The 19,991-nt window shown below is 38.2% G+C and overlaps 2 protein-coding genes across 27 annotated transcripts in view; both read right to left on the bottom strand.

Moving 5' to 3' along the window:
- The window catches only part of TRPC1 (transient receptor potential cation channel subfamily C member 1), a 62,058-nt gene extending 53,263 nt beyond the window's left edge, over window positions 1-8,795 (bottom strand). For 15 of the 21 annotated variants that reach the window (XR_014822293.1, XR_014822292.1, XR_014822296.1 and 12 more), the window contains exon 1: window positions 8,109-8,307. Coding sequence is in view for 8 of the 21 variants with exons in the window: in XM_084986618.1 (XP_084842744.1) it covers window positions 8,109-8,141 (33 nt within the window). In the remaining 13 variants the exon portion in view is untranslated. 21 annotated transcript variants of the gene reach the window in all.
- Window positions 8,796-11,022: 2,227 nt separating this feature from the next.
- Window positions 11,023-19,991, bottom strand: part of PLS1 (plastin 1) — a 126,345-nt gene continuing 117,376 nt past the window's right edge. For 5 of the 6 annotated variants that reach the window (XM_021069576.2, XM_021069572.2, XM_084989948.1 and 2 more), the window contains exons 15-16: window positions 13,365-13,489; window positions 11,023-13,116 (exon numbers count right to left, since the gene is read on the bottom strand). In XM_021069576.2, the coding sequence (XP_020925235.1) occupies window positions 12,981-13,116; window positions 13,365-13,489 (261 nt within the window). In that variant the 3' untranslated portion in view covers window positions 11,023-12,980. Of the gene's footprint in view, window positions 13,117-13,364; window positions 13,490-19,595; window positions 19,934-19,991 lie in introns of those variants that run through there. The other variant, XR_014824077.1, reaches the window with a different exon arrangement.

Here is a 19,991-nt window from a genome sequence, read left to right as displayed (position 1 = left end):
GCAGCACTCAAGTGGCCATAGATTTTATATATACAACGAATTCCAATATGTTCTAATAAAAGTTTATTTATGGACACTAAAGTTTGAATTTCATATAATTTTCTCATTATGAGATATTATTCATGTTTTGATTTATTTCCAACCTTTGAAATATAAAAACTATTCCTAGCTCACAGGCCTTACAAACACAGCTGGTAGGTGATTTGACCTGTGGGCCATAGTTTGCCCACCTCTACTCCAGCACCACCCCTTTAATCTACTCTCCACCTAGAGGCCCGAGTAATCATTTTAAAATTCAAATCATATCAAGATTTTTTTTTTTTTTTTTTGCTCCCAACGCAGGGTCCGAGCCGCGTCTGCAACCTACACTACAGCTCACAGCAACGCCGGATCCTTTAACCCACTGAGCAAGGGATCAAACCCGCAACCTCGTGGTTCCTAGTCGGATTCGCTAACCACTGAGCCACGAGGGGAACTCCTCCCTCAAGATTTTTAATCACACTTTAAATGCCAAAATACCTTTACTGTGGCTTACCAAGCCCTATGGGACCTAGGCCTTGCTACCGTTCTGAATTTGTCTTGTTGCCATTTTCCTACTCACCTACTATCATCTTTCTAAACCAATGTTTTCCAAACTGCAGTTTGCAACCCATTAGCAGTCATGAAATCAATGCAGCAAATCCTAATCAAACAATTTTTAAAAAGGAAATAGGATATAAAAATACCAGGGTAATCCCATGGATCCTTAGCAACAAATTCACCCTGGCCAACTGTGATAAACCCTTGAAAAATACAGTGGAGAAAGGTTACAGTATCAACGAAGAACTAACTGGTAATCACCTTTTCTTCAACAGCATCTCATTTTATTTTCTCGCATATGATGGTAAATTTCGACATCACTGAAACGGGAGCATTAATGTTGAGCAGTTTAATTTTTTTTTTTTTTTTTTTTTTTTTGCTTTTTAGGGCTGCATCTGTAGCATATGGAAGTTCCTAGGCTAGGGGTCGAATCAGAGCTGCAGCTGTCGGCCTATACTACAGCCACAGCAACTCGGAATCCAAGCCACATCTGTGACCTACATCACAGGTCATAGCAATGCCAGATCCTTAACCCACTGAGGGAGGCCAGGGATCAAACCCAAATCCTCATGGATCCTAGTCCGGTTCATTAACCACCAAGCCACGAAGGGAACTCCGAGCAGTTTTACAGGCAACAAATTTTCAGTTAGTTGTGAAGTATGGGAGAATTTATCTGCCAAAGAATCTGTAAAGCCTTACAAACCAAGTTTCCATAACAAACTTTTTGACTGTGGCAACTGCGACATTCTTTTTTCTTTTTTCCTTTTTTTTTTTTTTTTTTTTTTTGGCTATTTCTTGGGCTGCCCCTGTGGCATATGGAGGTTCCCAGGCTAGGGGTCGAATCCAAGCTGTAGCCACCGGCTTACGCCAGAGCCACAGCAATGCGGGATCCGAGCCACGTCTGCAACCTACACCACAGCCCACGGCAACGCCGGATCGTTAACCCACTGAGCAAGGGCAGGGATCGAACCCGCAACCTCATGGTTCCTAGTCGGATTCGTTAACCACTGCGCCACGACGGGAACTCCCTTTTCTTTTTTTTTGCTGCAACTGCGACATTCTAATTGAACTATTACTAAAGACATTTAACACAGAACATTTTATTAAGAGAAAAAGAATGATGATGTAAATAAATACAAAGACATGATCAAATTCAACTGCTGCATCTGGAAATAAAAATAGGACAATATTGATTAAAATGTCAACTCTACGTCAAATTTCAAATTAGAAAAATAAAAAAAATTCATGCAAGACTTTTAAAGATAATTTAAAACGTATTTTTATCAAATGTGCAAAACAATATTTATCATAGACCCCAATGCATTTATAATCACATTGTTGTGAATGAAACCTTCAAAATTAGAGACTCGGAAACATGGTATACTGACCTGTCCACAGCACTAAATATTTCTGGGAAAAGACAATTATTACTAAAATTTCTTAGCTATTTATGTCTGTTAATGAAGACTATTAATAATAATGAATATCACCTGGCAAAAAGCAATGATACAATGATGCAGGAAAAATTTTACTTATAGCATAGAGGGTAATGCTGATTTTTTATAGTAAATTAGCTTATAAATTAAAAATTAACATATTCTTAAATCTATTAGAAACAATGTTTATTGTGTAATTAGAGTCTGGTATATGACTTGAGAGCCAATTCTCAGTGATGTTACAAGTTGTATAAGGCTTGATAATATCAGGTATACAGTAATACAGCTTCATAAAGTATTTATTGTATTGCTTAAATTTAATATTGCATACATTTAAATTATATATATTTATAGAACTGAAAAAGTGTACTATCGATCAATATAAATTAATCTACAAAAATATGAAAGGATTAGTGATGGAGCAACAAATATGACCAGAAAATAAATATATGAGTTTTTATGATTAACAGAAGCTATTAATAACGGTGCTATTCACAACTTTACACATCACAAAGTTTTAGAATCCAAAGAAATTCCACTGAATCTTATAACTACATTGATATGGTACTAGAATTCTTTTAATCCTAATAATTTGTTTAAGCTCTTAAAAGTTACTACTTATCAGCTCTTAGTGATAGCTTTTGAACTCATTACATATTAAACTACTAATCCTAGATCTTAAACTTCTCATATCATTAAATTTGGAGGAATTAGTTATGAAGATCTTTAAAACACTGGAAACATGGGAGAAGAGGAATTATTTTTAGGTTGCAACAATATAATAATATTTATTAATCTTTTAACCCCTTCCCCAAAGTTTATAATATACTAGGCAAAGGGCTTTGGCTTGTTACATTTAACTGCCCAGATAAAAGACTATATACTAAGACTATCCCAACTTCCAAATCTCAAATAGGCCACTTAAGTTAAAAATTTTGTTTCTTCCCTTCAAACAGATCTGTTAGGCACAAATATACTTTTTTTTTTTCTTTACTGTTCCTCACAAGAGAGCTCGTCATTACAGAGGAAGCTATTAAAGAAGAGGGATGCAATCAGTTATTTTTTGATAAAGCATTTTTCCAGCAGCTTAGCTAATTTAACTTGATAAATATATTCAGATGATGACTTGTAGAAAAGAGCAGCAAATTAAAAATAAAATAAAGAAGCACACTTACGGAAAAACTACAAAGAAATGCCAATATTGTAGTACTACGAAGCAACCAGATGCTCAATGATTAGTCTGTTAAAAACCATCCACCATGATTTTGGTGCTGTTAAGTCTTTTTTGTTAAAATGACTATGAACCATACACCATGGCACCATTGGTGATTAGAAAAACTCTCCTGTACAAAATACTTAAATGCCATGCCAAATGACAATCTGTGAAATGTTTGCAGAATTGTGCCTACAGTACCCTCTTTATCTTTGATTTCTGGAAAGTTTTCTTCCCTCACTGCACATGTTATATAAGGTGCCCCATGTCAACGTAAAACTTTTCAGCAGTATCCAGTACTCTGCCCTTTTCCTTCCCTCTGCCATCCTCTCCAATCCCATACACTTCAAAATCTCTTTTCAAATAGCTTTTTACCATACCCCCATTAAATATATTAAGTAAGGTGTTATTAAAACAGCAGCTTAATATTACTTCTCTCAGAAATGTTGCCCATTTCAAACACAAGCTTAGCGAGGGGTATGCAAAGTTTAAGAAGGAATTCAGGCATCAAAGCACCGTCCATACAATGCAGCACATCATACCATAATAGTGACTCAAGACTCTAGATTATGTATGAGACTGAACCCAAGAATAAAGGTGAAATTCAGCTCTCTCCATCTCTCTCCTGAACCCATACTGAAATGTCAAGAAGGGCCTCTTGACTTAATTGCAAACTGAATTTCCTGAAAACGCTCATCCACTGAATCCAGACAGAATCCTTTCAACATTTCCTTTTTCTGCACAAGAACTGATTATGGATCATGAGCAAATTAAAGGATTTATACTAAGGCTACCACCTACTCAACAACTACTTAAAAAGAGGTGACTTGATTAACATGAACCATATTTAGCTTAGGTGTTCCATAAATAAATGTATTAATCCTCCAGACAGCAGGCATGAAGTAAACTACTGGCTCCCACAAATAAAACTGGCTGGTCACCACACTAACTCCCAATGAGAAAGGAAAAAGGCATGGGTGGTAAGAATCACTGCTTAATATTTTATAAAATAACACATTTATAGCCACTCATTTCATTAACCTTTACCTCTGAATTGCAGCATTCTCTGTTTAAAAAGAATATAAGTGTACTTTCTGAGAATTTTACATGGTGGAAGGGCCAGACTTAACTTTATATAACTGGCACAGGAAGCTTCAACTTACTTTTTCTTCTAAATTTTACAGAAAGAAAGGAACCAATGTTACTTTTTTTTCCTTTTTTCTTTTTGTCTTTTTAGGGTCACACCTGCAGCACAGAGGTTCCCAGGCTAGGGGTCGAATTGGAGCTATAGCCTCTGGTCTACACCACAGCAATGCCAAATCTGAGCCGTATCTGTGACCTACACCACAACTCACAGCAATTCCAGATCCTTAACCCACTGATCCAGGCCAGGGATCCAACCTACATCCTCACAGATACTAGTCAGATTCTTTTCCACTGAGCCATGACCAGAAATCCCCAATGTTACTTTTGAGATGATTCTGACCCTGCTTTTAAGATCAGTAACAGCCACTATTAGGTAGACACTACCTAAATCAGCACTTGCCCAGATCTACGAATTAATTTACACAAAAGCCAGCTACATAAACCATAAAACCTTTTTCTTTCCTAATTTCTTTACTCCTTAATCTCTACACACCTTTCAAAGGGCCACTCATCTTCTAACAAACACATGACCATTTGATCTCCGCAATTTTTGTTTTAGGAATTCTCCCTACAAGGAATATATTACGATCTTTTTACACAAGTACAGTAAAACTGCTAAATGAAAAAGGTTAAGAAACATAAATGCTCTAGAGTGGATGTGCTCTGGTGGTATTAAAGCTTTGTACTTTTATTGGATAAATATAATGCACAAAAACCACAGTTAATAAAACATTCATAGAAAGCAAGCTGAATTTCCAACTAGTAAGTCCAAATATATATGTCTTTTCCAACTCAAATGATTTTCATTCATTCAACCAAAGCTAGATCAATATAACATGGTGGTTTAGAGTGCAGGCTCAAAATAGATCCTACTACTTCCTAACTAATGTGACCTTGGGTAAAGTAATTCTAAAATTTTGCTAAGCCTCATTTTCCTCATTTGTAAAATGGGGATAACAACAGATCTGCCTCAAGGGGTTCTAAGGATTAAATGAAATCAGCAATGAAAAGCACATACACACTACCCTAAAAGCTGTTTCAGTAAATGTTTGCCATTTGGCTTGATGAAAGCTCCAAAGTAATACTGGAAACTACAGTTACTTCAGGAAACTTTTCACTTTTAGATCTGGCTTGGGTAACACTAAAAAACATTTAACAATACTAGTGAATATGAACATGGAAAATTAAAAAAAACTGATATAACTGAAATTTATTTTTTCATTGTAAATGTATACTATAAGTACATGTAAGAAATAAGCCATTTTTCCAAATCTAACCCAGGAACTTATTTCAACATACCAGAAACAGAAAATATCTATTTAGGAGTTCCCGTCGTGGCGCAGTGGTTAACGAATCCGACTAGGAACCATGAGGTTGCGGGTTCGGTCCCTGCCCTTGCTCAGATCGTTAACCATGATCTGGCGTTGCCGTGAGCTGTGGTGTAGGTTGCAGACGTGGCTCGGATCCTGCGTTGCTGTGGCTCTGGCATAGGCCGGTGGCTACAGCTCTGATTCAACCCCTAGCCTGGGAACCTCCATATGCCGCGGGAGCCGCCCAAGAAATAGCAACAACAACAACAAAAAGACAAAAAAAAAAAAAAAGAAAGAAAATATCTATTTAATTTCACTGGCTTAAAATTTTTTTAATTTATATGGGGGACAAAAAGCATGCATATTTACTTTCCACCCCACCCCCCAAAAGCCAAAACTCTCCAAAGACTTTAATTAAGTTATAAAAAGGGAAGCTGACAAAGACTATCAAGCTGTTTCAACTGATGCTACTGGACAGGTGACCAAACTGTCATATATTAAAATTCTTTTGAGATATATCATGCGATAATCCAAAATATACACACACCATACAAGTATTTACTCAAACCATGATCCATTATGACATTTCTCTGTCCTCAGTTTGACAGGAATATTAAATCACCTCTCTTAACACACTTTGCTTAAAAATAACGGAGTTCCCGTCGTGGCGCAGTGGTTGACGAATCCGACTAGGAACCATGAGGTTGCGGGTTCGGTCCCTGCCCTTGCTCAGTGGGTTAAGGATCCGGCGTTGCCATGAGCTGTGGTGTAGGTTGCAGACGCGGCTCGGATCCCGCGTTGCTGTGGCTCTGGCGTAGGCCAGTGGCTCCAGCTCCGATTCGACCCTAGCCTGGGAACCTCCATATGCCGCGGGAGCGGTCCAAAGAAATAGCAAAAAGACAAAAAATAAATAAATAAATAAATAAATAAATAAATAAACACTGCTTTAAAATAACCACAGTTCAGTAAGCTGGGGTAGATGTAGCAGTCACTTACTATTTCTAGTACAACTCAATTTTCCCTTCCCCTCTAAAGGAATTTTTGAAGGAAGAGAACTCAGACCTTCCACTCCAGTAACACCAAATAATTTCACATGATCCACAAGCAATGATTTCTGTAAGGTTATAGACATATATTCTATGTATCTTTACATTTCGAAGACTATTCAAAATTGTGTTCATGGTGGACTTTCACAAATGCTTTCATAATAAAATTTAATACTATTACCTAAGATCATAAAAGTGACTCATGGCAGACAAAGATGAACTGTGTTTCTGTATCAATGTGTTTACAAAAAGTTGTGTAAATAAAATCCTATTTCAAAACAGTAAGAGGGGGTAAGGAGGCTGCCATTTATTTAAAAAAAAAAACACACACACACATACAAACAAAACCTCTATAGTTAATCTCTCACAATGTAAGCTGCCCTTTGGGTTTATGTTTTGGAAGTCTGCCTGATCCTAAAAGTTCTTCCTAAGTAAGCCTGGCCATTATAAGGCAAGATGAATAAATTTAGAAAGAAAAATTTACAGCACTTTTTTACACATAGGAAATAAAAGCAGTCTTAGGGCAATTAAATTCCCCTTCCTTTTATTATATTTATCAATAGAAAGCATGCTTAAGTGAAGATTTTATTATGGCCATAAAAGTGATCGATTCCTAGATTAAAAAAAAAAAGCCACGTTAAGTATATTCCACATTTTTGCCCTGTAATTATTTTGAACTACCGTTATTTCTCAAAGAAGAATCGAACCTTCCTCTCCAATAAAAAGTACGAACAAAGTTGTTCCGTAAATCTGGAGGAAGTTGGGGACTGAGGCAGAATTTCTCCATAAAGTCCTGCCTTTATGTCCACCTAGGATACTGACATATCTAATCCCACTGAACAGTCACTGAGCACCAAGGCACTGAGTAGCTGGAGCTAAATAAAGTTTTAAAGAATAAGGAAAACAAAAAACCAGCTGAGAGCCCATAAACAGGAGAAACTTTAAGCAAGGTCAGGGAATCTGCGGGCTGGAAGATCCAAAACTAGACAACCTCCCGGGCTTCCAGAAAGAAATAAATGAAAGCCCGAGGGGAAGACCAGGTCATTCAGGTGGTCAGTAGCGGAGGTGAGGCTAAAACCCTCGGGTCCGGGCCCCTACGACGCTACCTGATCGCCGGACCCAGCGAAAGCAGACCATGATTAGAGCCGCCGCCCAGGTGCGGCGCTTGCAGGGAGGCACCCGCGGCTGCTCCCGCCCGTCAGCTCCGCACTCACAAGGCAGAGGCGGTGCCAGGAGGCCCGGGAGAAGCGGCGGGCGAGGCGGGAACAGACGCTCGGCGCATGAGGGAGAGGGAGTGCCCCGAGTTGAGGCTGGGAAGGGGATGAGAGGTGTGGAGGGAAGGGGCATCCAGAAGCGGAGAAAGGGGCCTAGCTCTCACCCTTGTCGCACGCCAGCAAGAAAAGCTTCTCATTCAAGGTGTTCTCCTCCTTCACCTCCCGCACATCCTTCAGCGCCATCACCTCGTTCGGCGACGAAGAGGAGGATGGGGAGGAAGGCAGGGAGGAGGAGGAGGCGCCCGAGAAATCCGTGCTCGGGTACAGGGCCGCCATCATCGCTGCCCATGAAGGGGGCAGGCCAGGAGACGGGGGCGGGGCCCCCACCAGCCCCGACCCCGACCCCAGCCCCGCCCCCGGGCTGGAAAAGGGATGAGTCGTTCCCACGGCCGCCTCGGCGCGCGGCCCGTTGGCCTCAAAGGCCGTCGCCTCCCCACGGAACCAGCACTCGCCCTCCACTGACAACCCTAGGTTGGTGGCGGCGCATGCGCGGCCCCGGGGCCAGCGCCCCCTCCCCAGCCGCCGGCGCCCGGGCCGAGCCGGTCCGCGCCCGTCCGGGGACGACAGAGTGGCGCGCGCCAGGGCGGCAGCCGAGCGCGGGGCCGTGCCAGGAGTCGCAGGGGCCGCGCGAGGGGCGGCCCAGCCCGAGAGGAGGACGAAAATCGGTGGGAGAGGGGTTCCAAAAGGCGATTCTGCACCCGCTGGGCTCCAGGGCTGTGGGAACCGCCGGCTGCGCCCAGAGGAGATATTCGCGGCTCTCCTCACGTCATCTTCCGCTCCGTGAAAGCGACGAAAACGGGACGGGCTCGGTAGTAGGCGGGGCCTGAGGTTGAGGCGGGGTCTACGGACGCTCCGCCCTCTACTGGCTAGCTAGCGGGCCGCCCCCTGGAAGGCTTCCAGCGGACGAGAGAAAGGGGGTCGGCAGGTGTGCGTCCCCTCAGGTTGCAGGTTTGAGGTAATTTCCCCGTGGTCTCCGGCTGTAAAATGCAGGGAGGTGGTTTACCGAGGTTCTGACGACTTAACGCCCCCGTGGAATTGTCCATTTTGTCCATATTTCTTTGTCCTTTGCATAAAGCAGAAAGGACAGATCCCTCGCCACACTGCCAGGCTAGCTGCCCTCGTTACTAAAACTATTTTTAAAAAACTCATTTGTGATAGAAAATTGGCATAACGTTTCTGGTGTCATAATTTCTTTGCATGTAACTATTGAATAAGCTCATCATTGGGATCGGCTCTACGTCATAGCCCTTCCAGTAGTTTCTTGTTAATCTTAGCATTTATAAATCAGATTTTAGAAGATGAATGTTATTTAAGCCAAAACTAACTGAAGTGCAGTAAGTGTTACTTCAGTATTTTTTTAAGTCAAGCTTATAGTTAAAGCAGGTTCTTGCACCTTCAAAAGCTGGGGGAGGGGGACTGGAAATTATATTTCAAATAATTTTTATTGCTTTCCAACTATGTACAAATTTAAATTGTCCCCTTAGTGCTTGGGTTTTTAAGGCAATACATAAATTTACTTCTGAGTATGGTATATTTGAAAGAAATACTTCCTGTTCTGTTCAGGTTGATTTTTTTCCGTCCCTGTCCCTGCAGACTTCCAAGTTTCCTATATATACCTTACTGATCAGAGTCCTCTTTTCATCTTCTCTAAGAGGCCTTCGGTAGACAAGATTGTCCACCTTTCCAAACATTTCCATGTGTTTACTTCAGAATACTTATCTATTAAATCATTATAGCTTTTCTTTCTTTAGTAGATCATAAATCTGCCCCATTCTCTAATGTTTAATATAGTTCTAAGTTTGTGGATTCAGTGGAATGTCAAAATTGCTCATTGTAAATCTGTGGCCAGTGAACACAGTGGTACATATTTGGGTTTGTTTATGTGTGTGTGCTTACAAATTTTGGAGTCCAGTAAAATTTTTACTCAGTGGCAGAACTCTAACCCTGATCCATCCAAAAGTTCCAGAGTGTTTAGGGGTAAAAATTCAGATGGCTCTGAACTATAGAAACCACATTAATATGAAGTTTATTTCAGCTTCTAGGATTAGGTGACTCCTTATCCATAGAACTCCCTTAGGGGCTGGATTGATTTCTTAGATTCAGTGTAATTCCAGTCTAATTTAGGAGATAATCCTAGCAGACTTTCCAAAATTATTAGAGGGTTTTTCCTCCTTCACAGTAAGCTAATGTTGTAGATTTCTTTTTGAATCAACTCAGATGCAGAATATTCTCTCTTGCTTCTCTCGTCCATTTTTATCCAGCATAAACTGGGATATTTTAAGATCCTCTATTTGCATCTATGATAGGAGACCAATGATAAGGTCATGATGAACAATAGCATGTAAGATTCAGAACCAGCACATTACTTAAAGCTACTCACTCAACCTCCGGTACTAGAGAGAAGACCCATCACAACTCTAGTTGGAGAAGAGAAAATCCAGAGTCAGATCTAGTCCTATAAGTAACAGACGCCATCTTTATCATCTGGCTCTTCCTTATTCCTGTATCAGTCCAAATATCATACCCTTAGAGAGAGACCTTCTCTGACACACCTAAACTAAAACATCTTCACCCCAGTTTCTAAGTCCCTATCACATTACCCTGTTTTATTTCTCCTACTCCATTTATCACCATCTACAATTTCTATTTGTTTACAATCTGTCTTTCTCCACTAAGAAATAAGATTCATGAGGTCAGGAAACTTTGTATTTTTCTCAGCTAAATCCTCAGTGTCTAGCATCATACCTGGATCATAATAGGTAAATTTATGTTAATAAATTGATTCACTCGAATTATTTCATCACATCAGTGTGTGGTAATCATGCAGTAGGCCTTTCCTAAAATTCTTCATATTAAAGAACTTTAGTACCACTTTCACGCCTCCCAAAATGATAAAAATTTTTGTTGTTGTTCTACTCATTAATGTAGGAATTGTAATTGTTCTCTTTCCTGGAAAATAAGTTTATGGTAGATTTTCAAGGTTATATATTTTTCTTTAAGTGAAATAAATACTGCAAATTTGTACATAACACAATTTTTATTAAATATATTTTGTGAGAAAAAGAACACTCTAAAGTGCCAAATTTCATGTAAATCAGATAACCTAGAGAATAAATCAAAAGGGGAAACATGATTTAAGTAATCTCACAAAAGAGCAAGAACATATCTTAATCTTCATATAAGAAAACAATCATCAAAATATAAAAGGAGACAATTTCTTTTGTAGAAGAATGTATTTCATAGTTCCACCTGTTGATGATTCATTTAAAAAATTCTAAACACACTGGGAGTCTCACTCTTAACCAACATGTATGTTTTAATCAATGGTAGAAGGGAGATTTAAACTAATTCACAGCGAGATAAAGTAACAGCAGTTTTTGTTACACAGCAGTGTTGCTCACTGGCACTACAGTGGAAGGAAGAAGACTTCTGAATTTAATTGTTAACAGCAGAATTGGTGGACTACCAAAAATTCAGACAAAAATAAGTCTGAAGCATAGCTACTTCCAAGTTACCTAAGCATTAACCAAACATTGCCAATTTGAAGGAGGCTATTAAAAAAACATGAAAATACTCTATGTTGAATATTAGCTTTGTGTTGCTTTCTACTAAAGATATTTCATAGGCATATTCTAAATTATTTAGCGCTAGAGCATCAAAAATTACAGTGTGTAATATGAAGCTAAGAGTATAGTATCAACATGGCTTGAGAGCTATAGCCAGTATTTGGCTATAAGTAGTTGTAAGAAGTCAATTGAAAAGTGATATGCACATCCAAAATGAATATTTCTAAAAGAAATCTTCATGTATCAGCTACAAACTGAAAAGTGTTATATAAATAGTGGGGGCACAATAATTACTTGATAGTTGGCTAACTGATCAGTTGCAGTCGTCCCTCAGTATCCAGGAGATTGGTTCCAGGAACCCTTAAGAATATCAAAATCTTCAAGTGCTCTAGTCTTTTATATAAAATGGTTAAGTGTTTGCATATAACCTATATACATCCTCCTATGTACTTTAAATCATCTCTAGATTACTTATACCTAATATACAGTGTAAATGCTGGGTAACTAGTTGCTGGCATTTAGCAAATTTAGGTTTTTCTTTTTGGAACTCTCTGGAATTTTTTTCCAGTATCTGTAATCTGCAGTTGATTGAATCTATGAAAGTGGAATCATCAAATAGGCTTCCATGAGATATGGAGGGCTGACTGCGTACATACCATTTAAGAAAACCTGGTTAATGCAGGTGCAAAATATATATATGTACACACACATATTTCTCTAGTAATCTCTTACCAACATATATATGCTGCATGTCTTAGAGCTGTATTATCAAACCAGTATATGTAAAATATCAATGCAATTAAAATTAAATTTTACGTTAAAAGCTCCTGCTACTTATATAAGAAAATGAACTTTGAAGTTTATTCACGAGTTAGTCTTCATATATAAAAAAGTTTAATGTTAGTGAACAATATTTGTCACTTAAAAATGTTAATATAGAAATTTACGGAAATATTAATATTTTGGATCACTTCACATAACTGGAGAAAAAATTAAAAGATTGAACAGGATTATGACTCTGATCAAAATCAACTTACACACACAAAAATCAAAACACATTTCACAGCAGGACCTGAAAGATTTTTTGGTATTGATCATTTGTGAATCATGAAAAAGAGCGAATTAATCTTGTTTCAATGAGACCTTAAGGAAAAGAAAATAATCACAAAATATCAGCTTGAAAATGAAAGTACTCTCTTATCAGTATTGACTAGTAAATTAATTGTGTTATCCAAAAAGGCCAACAAATCCTAACTAGTCTGAACAGGACATTTAATTCATTAATGATTTATACAACTATTTTGAGCATACAAATAATCTCTGGTTTTATGCCCACTACATTTCAGAATTCTGTAAACTGTGAGGCATTCAGTGTATTTAATGTGGCAGAAAATCATATTAAACATTTCATTATTTTATTTTGTTCAGTCCTTTTCCCATTAAGCATGCAAACACCGTCATAACCATCTTTGGTTTCACTTCCACAAGGTCATCGGGTAAGGCATATATCCGGGCACCAATCTTTCGAGCCACTGAAATGGCATATCTGGAAAAGACAAGAAAAATATCCCAGTGTTTGTTACCGTCTCTGATTTCACTTAATATATGTTGATAAAAGAATGAAATGTTTTGACAAGATTAACTTTACAAGAAAGTTAAGTTTTTGAGTCTTTAAATTATATTCCCCATATATGCTGTACTTAAAAATGTAAATTTTAAGGACATAATAACCTTACTTATAAGGATTGAGAATGAAAGAGCCACTAAGTTCCAATATAAACCATAAATACTTACTTAGCATTGTTCAGCTTGTCCTCATCAGAAAGGTCTTCTCTTTTGATCATTTCTTGACGAATTGCATTGGGTGCAATGGCATCTATTAAATCTAAGACAGGTAAACTAGTGCTAATAGCTTTGTCCTAGAAAATAAAGAACAGGTGAACATTTGTAAACATCTTTTATAAATGTCAGACCAGAAGGTCTTAACCATTTAAATAAAAGCAATTTATAAATTTTCATTATACATAATATTCAGCTATTCCACAGCCAACATACATCACAAACTACTTAAAATAAGCTTTTCCTTTCATCCTTACAAAGTTTACAGTATATAGTATTGTCACCATGTGGAATAACATTTGTGGGTCTGACAATTCTTAAAATATGCTAACTATAGTACCCATTCTGTAAAAAATAATCAACTTCTGAAAGGGAATAGGAGATGAATTTTAAATTAATAGTTTTACAGATTTTAGCAATATTTTTTTCTTAGACCATGGATTCCTAAGCCTTCACTTAATATTTTCCAGAAAGAAAAAATGAAAGTGGAAAGGAACTAGTATTTACAAAGGCATTATTTTTGTTGTTTTTATATGTTCAGTTTGTTTAATCCCCCTAATAGCCTGGTTATAAATCACAGTCTCTCTTTTAAAGATAAATAACATGAAAGTCACAGAGCTCAAAAATCTTGCTCACACAACCAGTATGTACAGAACCAGTATTTGAACCCATGACTATCTGACTCTAATGCCCAAGATTCTCTACACTTTTAAAGTTACCTGCAAGGCAACTAAAAGTGGACAATGAAATTCTAGTGGATAGAACATTGCTACTGAAGTCAGAAATTCTGGTCTGAATTATTTTTCCACTTACCAGTACTTGAACAAGTTATTTGTTCTGTCTCTCAGCATGAATAGTTGCAATTGTTGCTTGCCTGCTCAGAATCCACTTATCCCTCACTACTTTTTCCATGCTAACAGAACCCACATTATTGCTCTGGATCCATACCTCCCTCACAGGGACATGTGCTTCAAGGAAAGCTAATCCCATCCACAGCTCCAGGGGGTGATCCTGAATTAGTGTAGACCATTTATTCTGGGAGTGAGGTGATAAACTTATTCTTTTTATGTATAAAGCATGCAGTGAATAACAGATATACTAATAACTATAAAATTTCATAGCGGAGGGAAATTTAGGTAAAAACATCTAAAAAACTCCTTAGGCAAACAATAATGAAAAAAGTTTGAAAAAAAAGTCTAAAAAAGCCAGAAGGAATAATCCATCCCAGTGATTTATTTGGGCCTAATTTAATTTAATTTAATTTAATGTGAGGCCCTTACTATTCAGGGAGAACTATGGAAAGCTAGCAACTCCTACTCCTGGATGTGAATAAGAGGATAAAACCTCTGTCACAACCAGCAGCTATACAACGACCAAGAGGAAAACCAGCTTTCAGGTGAAGTTGGCACTTTAGATGGCAAAGCAGAGATGGAAAAAACCTGAGCCCTTAATGACATTCTTTAATTACAGGCTCGAGCAATCCTGAAGTCCACACTACCTCTGGATCTCTTCTATTATTCTGTACCTGTACTTTTCGTTTCTGTTTCTGTTAACTTGAAGCCAAAAGCACCCTTTCCTAATCACTACAATGGAAATGTCACAAGATTCTTGGGAATATTAAGATAATGTAAGTGAAAGCATCTAATAGAATTCCTGGCCAAATGTTGCTCTTTTTTTTTTTTTTTTTTTTTTTTTTTTGTCTTTTTGTCTTTTCTAGGGCCACTCTCATGGCATATGGAGGTGATCGGAGCTGTAGCCACCGGCCTACACCAGAGCCACAGCAACGCGGGATCTGAGCTGCTTCTGTGACCGACACCGTATCTCATGGCAACGTCAGATCCTTAACCCACTGAGCAAGGCCAGGGATTGAACCCGAAACCTCATGGTTACTAGTCAGATTCGTTAGCCACTGCACCACGATGGGAACTCCCAAATGTGGCTCTTAATAAATGTTTGATAAAACAATCTGAAGACATGTGAAGAGTAAAGGGTTGGTTTTTGAGGCCACTGTCTACAAACTACTACATTTATTAATTTTAGAAAAATGTATATTCTTCATTTTTAGGAATGTTCATTTTATGAAACAGATTTTTTGGGGGGTAAGTAGAAATACAAAAATAAAAATATTTAGGGTTCTTAAGTCTATATTGATGCTGGCAGTCCAGATTTTTTGGCATCTTTTCTATTTCTGAAAAATTCTTACATGTTTTCTCAGTGTAGTCTGTAGACCACTCATGTGAAAAATCACCCTAGGCGCTTACTTAAAGCACAAATTAATCCCTGCATGCAAAGTAATAAGTTAGGTTATCTGTGGATGGAGTGAGGAATCTATATATTTTTGTTCTTTTTTTTTAGGGCCGCACCTGCAGCATATGGAGGTTCCCAGGCTAGGGGTCAAATCGGAGCTATAGCTGCCAGCCTACACCACAGCTCACAGCAACGCCACATCACTGACCCACTGAGCAAGGCCAGGGATCAAACTCACATCCTCATGGATACTAATTGGATTCGTGGAGTTCCCATCGTGGCGCAGTGGTTAACGAATCTGACTAGGAACCATGAGGTTGCAGGTTCGGTCCCTGGCCTTGCTCAGTGGGTTAACGATCCGGCGTTGCCGTGAGCTGTGGTGTAGGTTGCAGACGCGGCTCGGATCCTGCGTTGCTGTGGCTCTGGTGTAGGCCGGTGGCTACAGCTCCGATTCGACCCCTAGCCTGGGAACCTCCATATGCCGCAGGAGTGGCCCAAGAAATCTCAAAAAAAAAAAAAAAAAAAAAAAGACTAATTGGATTCGTTTCTGCTGTGCCAAGATGGGAACTCCCAGGAATCTATATTTTTAATAAGCTTTCTAGAAGACTCTAATGTATACTCATACGTTCCAAAATTAAAATTTAACATGCATGTCATTCTATAATAAATTTAAAATTTCTTTGTGCTTACTTTTCATATATTTATATGGTGATTCAAAAACAGACAAGTGGCTTAACTGTACTATACTTTGATTACTTATTTACATTTTGTGAGGTTTTTTAAGTTTGGGGGAAAAATTTTTTTTCAGCTTTATTGAGTTAAAATTAACAAATAAAACTGTAAGATGCTTAAACTATACATCTTGATGATTTGATATTCCTATACATTGCAAAAGATTCCCCCCATCTAGTTAACACATGTCACCCTTGCTTATGGATATCTGTTATGTGTGTGTGTGAAAATGTTTAAGTTCTATTCTTAAATATCAATTATACAAAATAGTGTTAACTATAGTTGCTATGTTATACATTAGATCCTCAGACCTATTCATCTGATAGCTCAAAGTTTATACCCTTTTGTGGTATTTTAAATATTTCTTTATTTAGATTTAGAAAAGAAGGATTTTTCCACCCATTTCCTTTTCATTCACCTTGAGAAAAAATTTTATGAGTTGAATTTTCTTTTTCTTTTTTTCTTTTTTTTCTTTTTGCTTTTTAGGGCCATATTCGCAGCATATGGAGGTTCCCAGGCTAGGGGTCCAGTCGGAGCCACAGCTGCTAGCCTACACCAGAGCCACAGCAACGTGGAATCAAAGCCACGTCTGTGACCTTATACCACAGCTCACAGCAATGCTGGGTTCCCTAACCCACTAAGCCAAGGCCAGGGATCAAACCTGTATCCTTATGGATGCTAGTCAGATTCGTTTCCACTGAGCCACGACAGGAAATCCCTGAGTTGAATTTTCTAATGATTATACTGGATCCCTTATCTTTCCTGTCTTCCAGCTCCTCTGATTTGAATACTACTTTTGGCCACACCTGCAACATGTAGAAGTTGCTGGGCCAGAGATCAAACCCGTGCTACAGCTGTGACCTGCACCACAGGTGCAGGAACATCAGATCTTTAACCTGCTGTGCCACAAGGGAACTGCCTGACTTGCATGTTATATCAATAAAAGACATTTAGCTGCAAAAAGGGAAAAATGATAAAATCCCTTGGTTAGTGAATAGATACATTTTCACCATTTCTTTCACTTTTAAGTTAATCATATAGAAATTAAGCAAAAAGAATTTTTAGAATCTTAAAGACAGCTAGTCTAGAATTTGTCTCGATTTTCAAGATGAGTTGTACCATCTCTTCTCTTAATTTGACACACATTACTATGAGAACATTCCATTCTATTGTTCTTGCAGTCATTTTTGAAAATAAAAGTGGAAAAACAGTGCTGTGGCTGCCTACAATGCCTGTTTGTAGTTCCCTACAAAGCTCAAGAGGAACCTCTCCATAATGCCCTTTGTACTTTGGCAGTACCAATAGTGTGGTAGAGTGAGCCATTTATTGAGCCCTTAATATGTGCCAGGTACTACTAAGCTCTTTACATGTGTTAAGCTTATTTACCTTGACAACAAACCCAGAGATGGATATATTATTAATATCTCCATTTTAAATATGGGGAGACTCAGGCATAGATAAATTAAAAACCTGCCCAAGGTTACCCAAATACTAAACGTGAGCCAGAGGTAAATTCAGTTTTATTCATCAAGAGATGTAACCCAGATATTGGTGTTAAACTGTTGAGATTCCTGCAAAAAAAAAAAAAAAAAAGGCCCTCCTCACTTGTTCCCTAGTCTCCTTAGCTGATTTCTGCAGCATTGGTAACACCCCATACTGTGATTCCTGTTTTCTCATTTGTCTCCTTCCCTGAATAGTAAGCTCTTGGAGGGCATTTTGTAGCCACAGCAACTAGCAAAACACCTGACACAGAGTAAACTTTGAGTATTTATGGACTGAATGAGCCGTATGTCACAGCTAGTAAGTGACTAAGCCTAAGTCAACCGAAGGGCCATATAACTCCATAGCTTGGCTTTCAACCTGCAGTTAGATCTGGATATGAAATCCATCTATATTCTGCTTAATAGTTGTACAACAGTGGACCAGTTATTTAACTTTTCTAATACCTCTTTGCTTATAGTTATTGAGAGAATTAAAAGAAACAATGATGTATAAAGTGCTTAACACAGTAACACATAGGACTCAATAAATGGTAATTATGATTACTATTATTGGTTGATATAGCACCTCCTTATCTTTTGATGAGGGAAAATTACTTTGCAACTAAAAAGGATAATTTTGTCTTTTCTAAAACTTCTGGGTACAGCACTGCCTTCATTATGATTAATAAGTTCTTACTAGTACCACTTATTAGAGCTTTCAAATATAACACGTTGAATTGGAAAAAAAGCCTTCCCACCACAACTATTTTTAGCATTCACTGCCTTATTTCTTATTTATATCTCTTTAAAGGCTTGTCAAGAACCTACTAAGTGCCAACAATCTCTCCTAGTCAACTTATCAGTAAGTTTGTCATCCTAGTGTTCATATCACTTTTCATCCAACTCCTCATTTCCTGAAAAATTACCTCAAATTCAGTAAGTTTAAAACTGAATTCATCACCTTTTCTAGAAAGCAGCTGCACCTCATAATATCCCCATTTTTGTTTTTGTTAATCAGTTTTCCAGTTGCCCAGGCCCCAAACATTGTTTTAACTCCTCTCTCTTTCCTGTGCTTCCCTAAGTCAAGAAGCCAAATCCTACCCATTCTTTTACAAATAACTATCTACCCTTAACATTTCCAGTGCCCACCCACACTCCTGATCCTTATCACCTCACATCTGAAGTTCTGCCTCAGCTTATGTGATGTCCTTGCATTTATCCCATACTTCCTCCAACCCATCTGCTCCCTAGGTTCAGAACAGTATTCCTAAAGTAGTCACTTTTCATACGTTACTCCCCTTATCAATGCCCTTTTCTCCCAGCCTCTATCTTGCACTACGTCCCTTAAGAACCATTCTGTCTAGTGAAACTATTTCTCCTAACCGTTTCAGACTTGTCTTTATTCAAGATGGACCCCCTACTAGCTTGTTATCGCCCTCTTGTTCTCCGTCAGTTCAAATCCCTCCTCCATCACTGATGCTCAAATTCAACTTTCTCCTCACTGACCATTCAGTTGGAAAGGATCACTGAGAATTATCCATAATATTAGTTGCATTATTTCTTTAGATTTTAACATTGACTCTGTAGTATTGTTACCTTTTCATTTATACCAATTTTGTCTTTCAAATAAATGGCCCACACTCTTAGGACCAAAATAATTTCTTATATTCTATATCTTTTCTTTACCTAGAATATTACATAATAACTAAAACTAAATAGTTATTAATTTGCATTTAATATTTTCTTTAATGACATACATGCTTTTTTCACAAATTAATGTACAAATGCATATAATTTCAGTATAACAATTTTTAAAAGTAACTGTCAATTAGAGAATTTTCTATAACCCCTTTCCTATTTTAAATTTTAATTTGTGTTTTATATCTAAAATATATAAAGACAAGTCATGGGAGTTCCTGTCGTAGCTCAGTGGTTAACAAACCCAACTAGCATCCATGAGGACGCAAGTTTAATCCCGGGCCTCACTCAGTGGGTTAATGATCTGGCGTTGCCGTGAGCTGTGGTGTAGGTTGCAGATGCGGCTCAGATCTGGCACTGCTGTGGCTGTGGCACAGGCCAGCGGCTACAGCTCCATTTGGACCCCTAACCTGGGCTCCACTCC

This window comes from Sus scrofa, chromosome 13, assembly GCF_054392235.1.
Source record: "Sus scrofa isolate SSC_HxYL_T2T_F1_AM1 chromosome 13, Sscrofa_HxYL_maternal_Yorkshire_Landrace_v2.0, whole genome shotgun sequence".
NCBI lineage: Eukaryota > Metazoa > Chordata > Mammalia > Artiodactyla > Suidae > Sus > Sus scrofa.
This window is presented reverse-complemented; position numbering and strand designations above follow the sequence as displayed.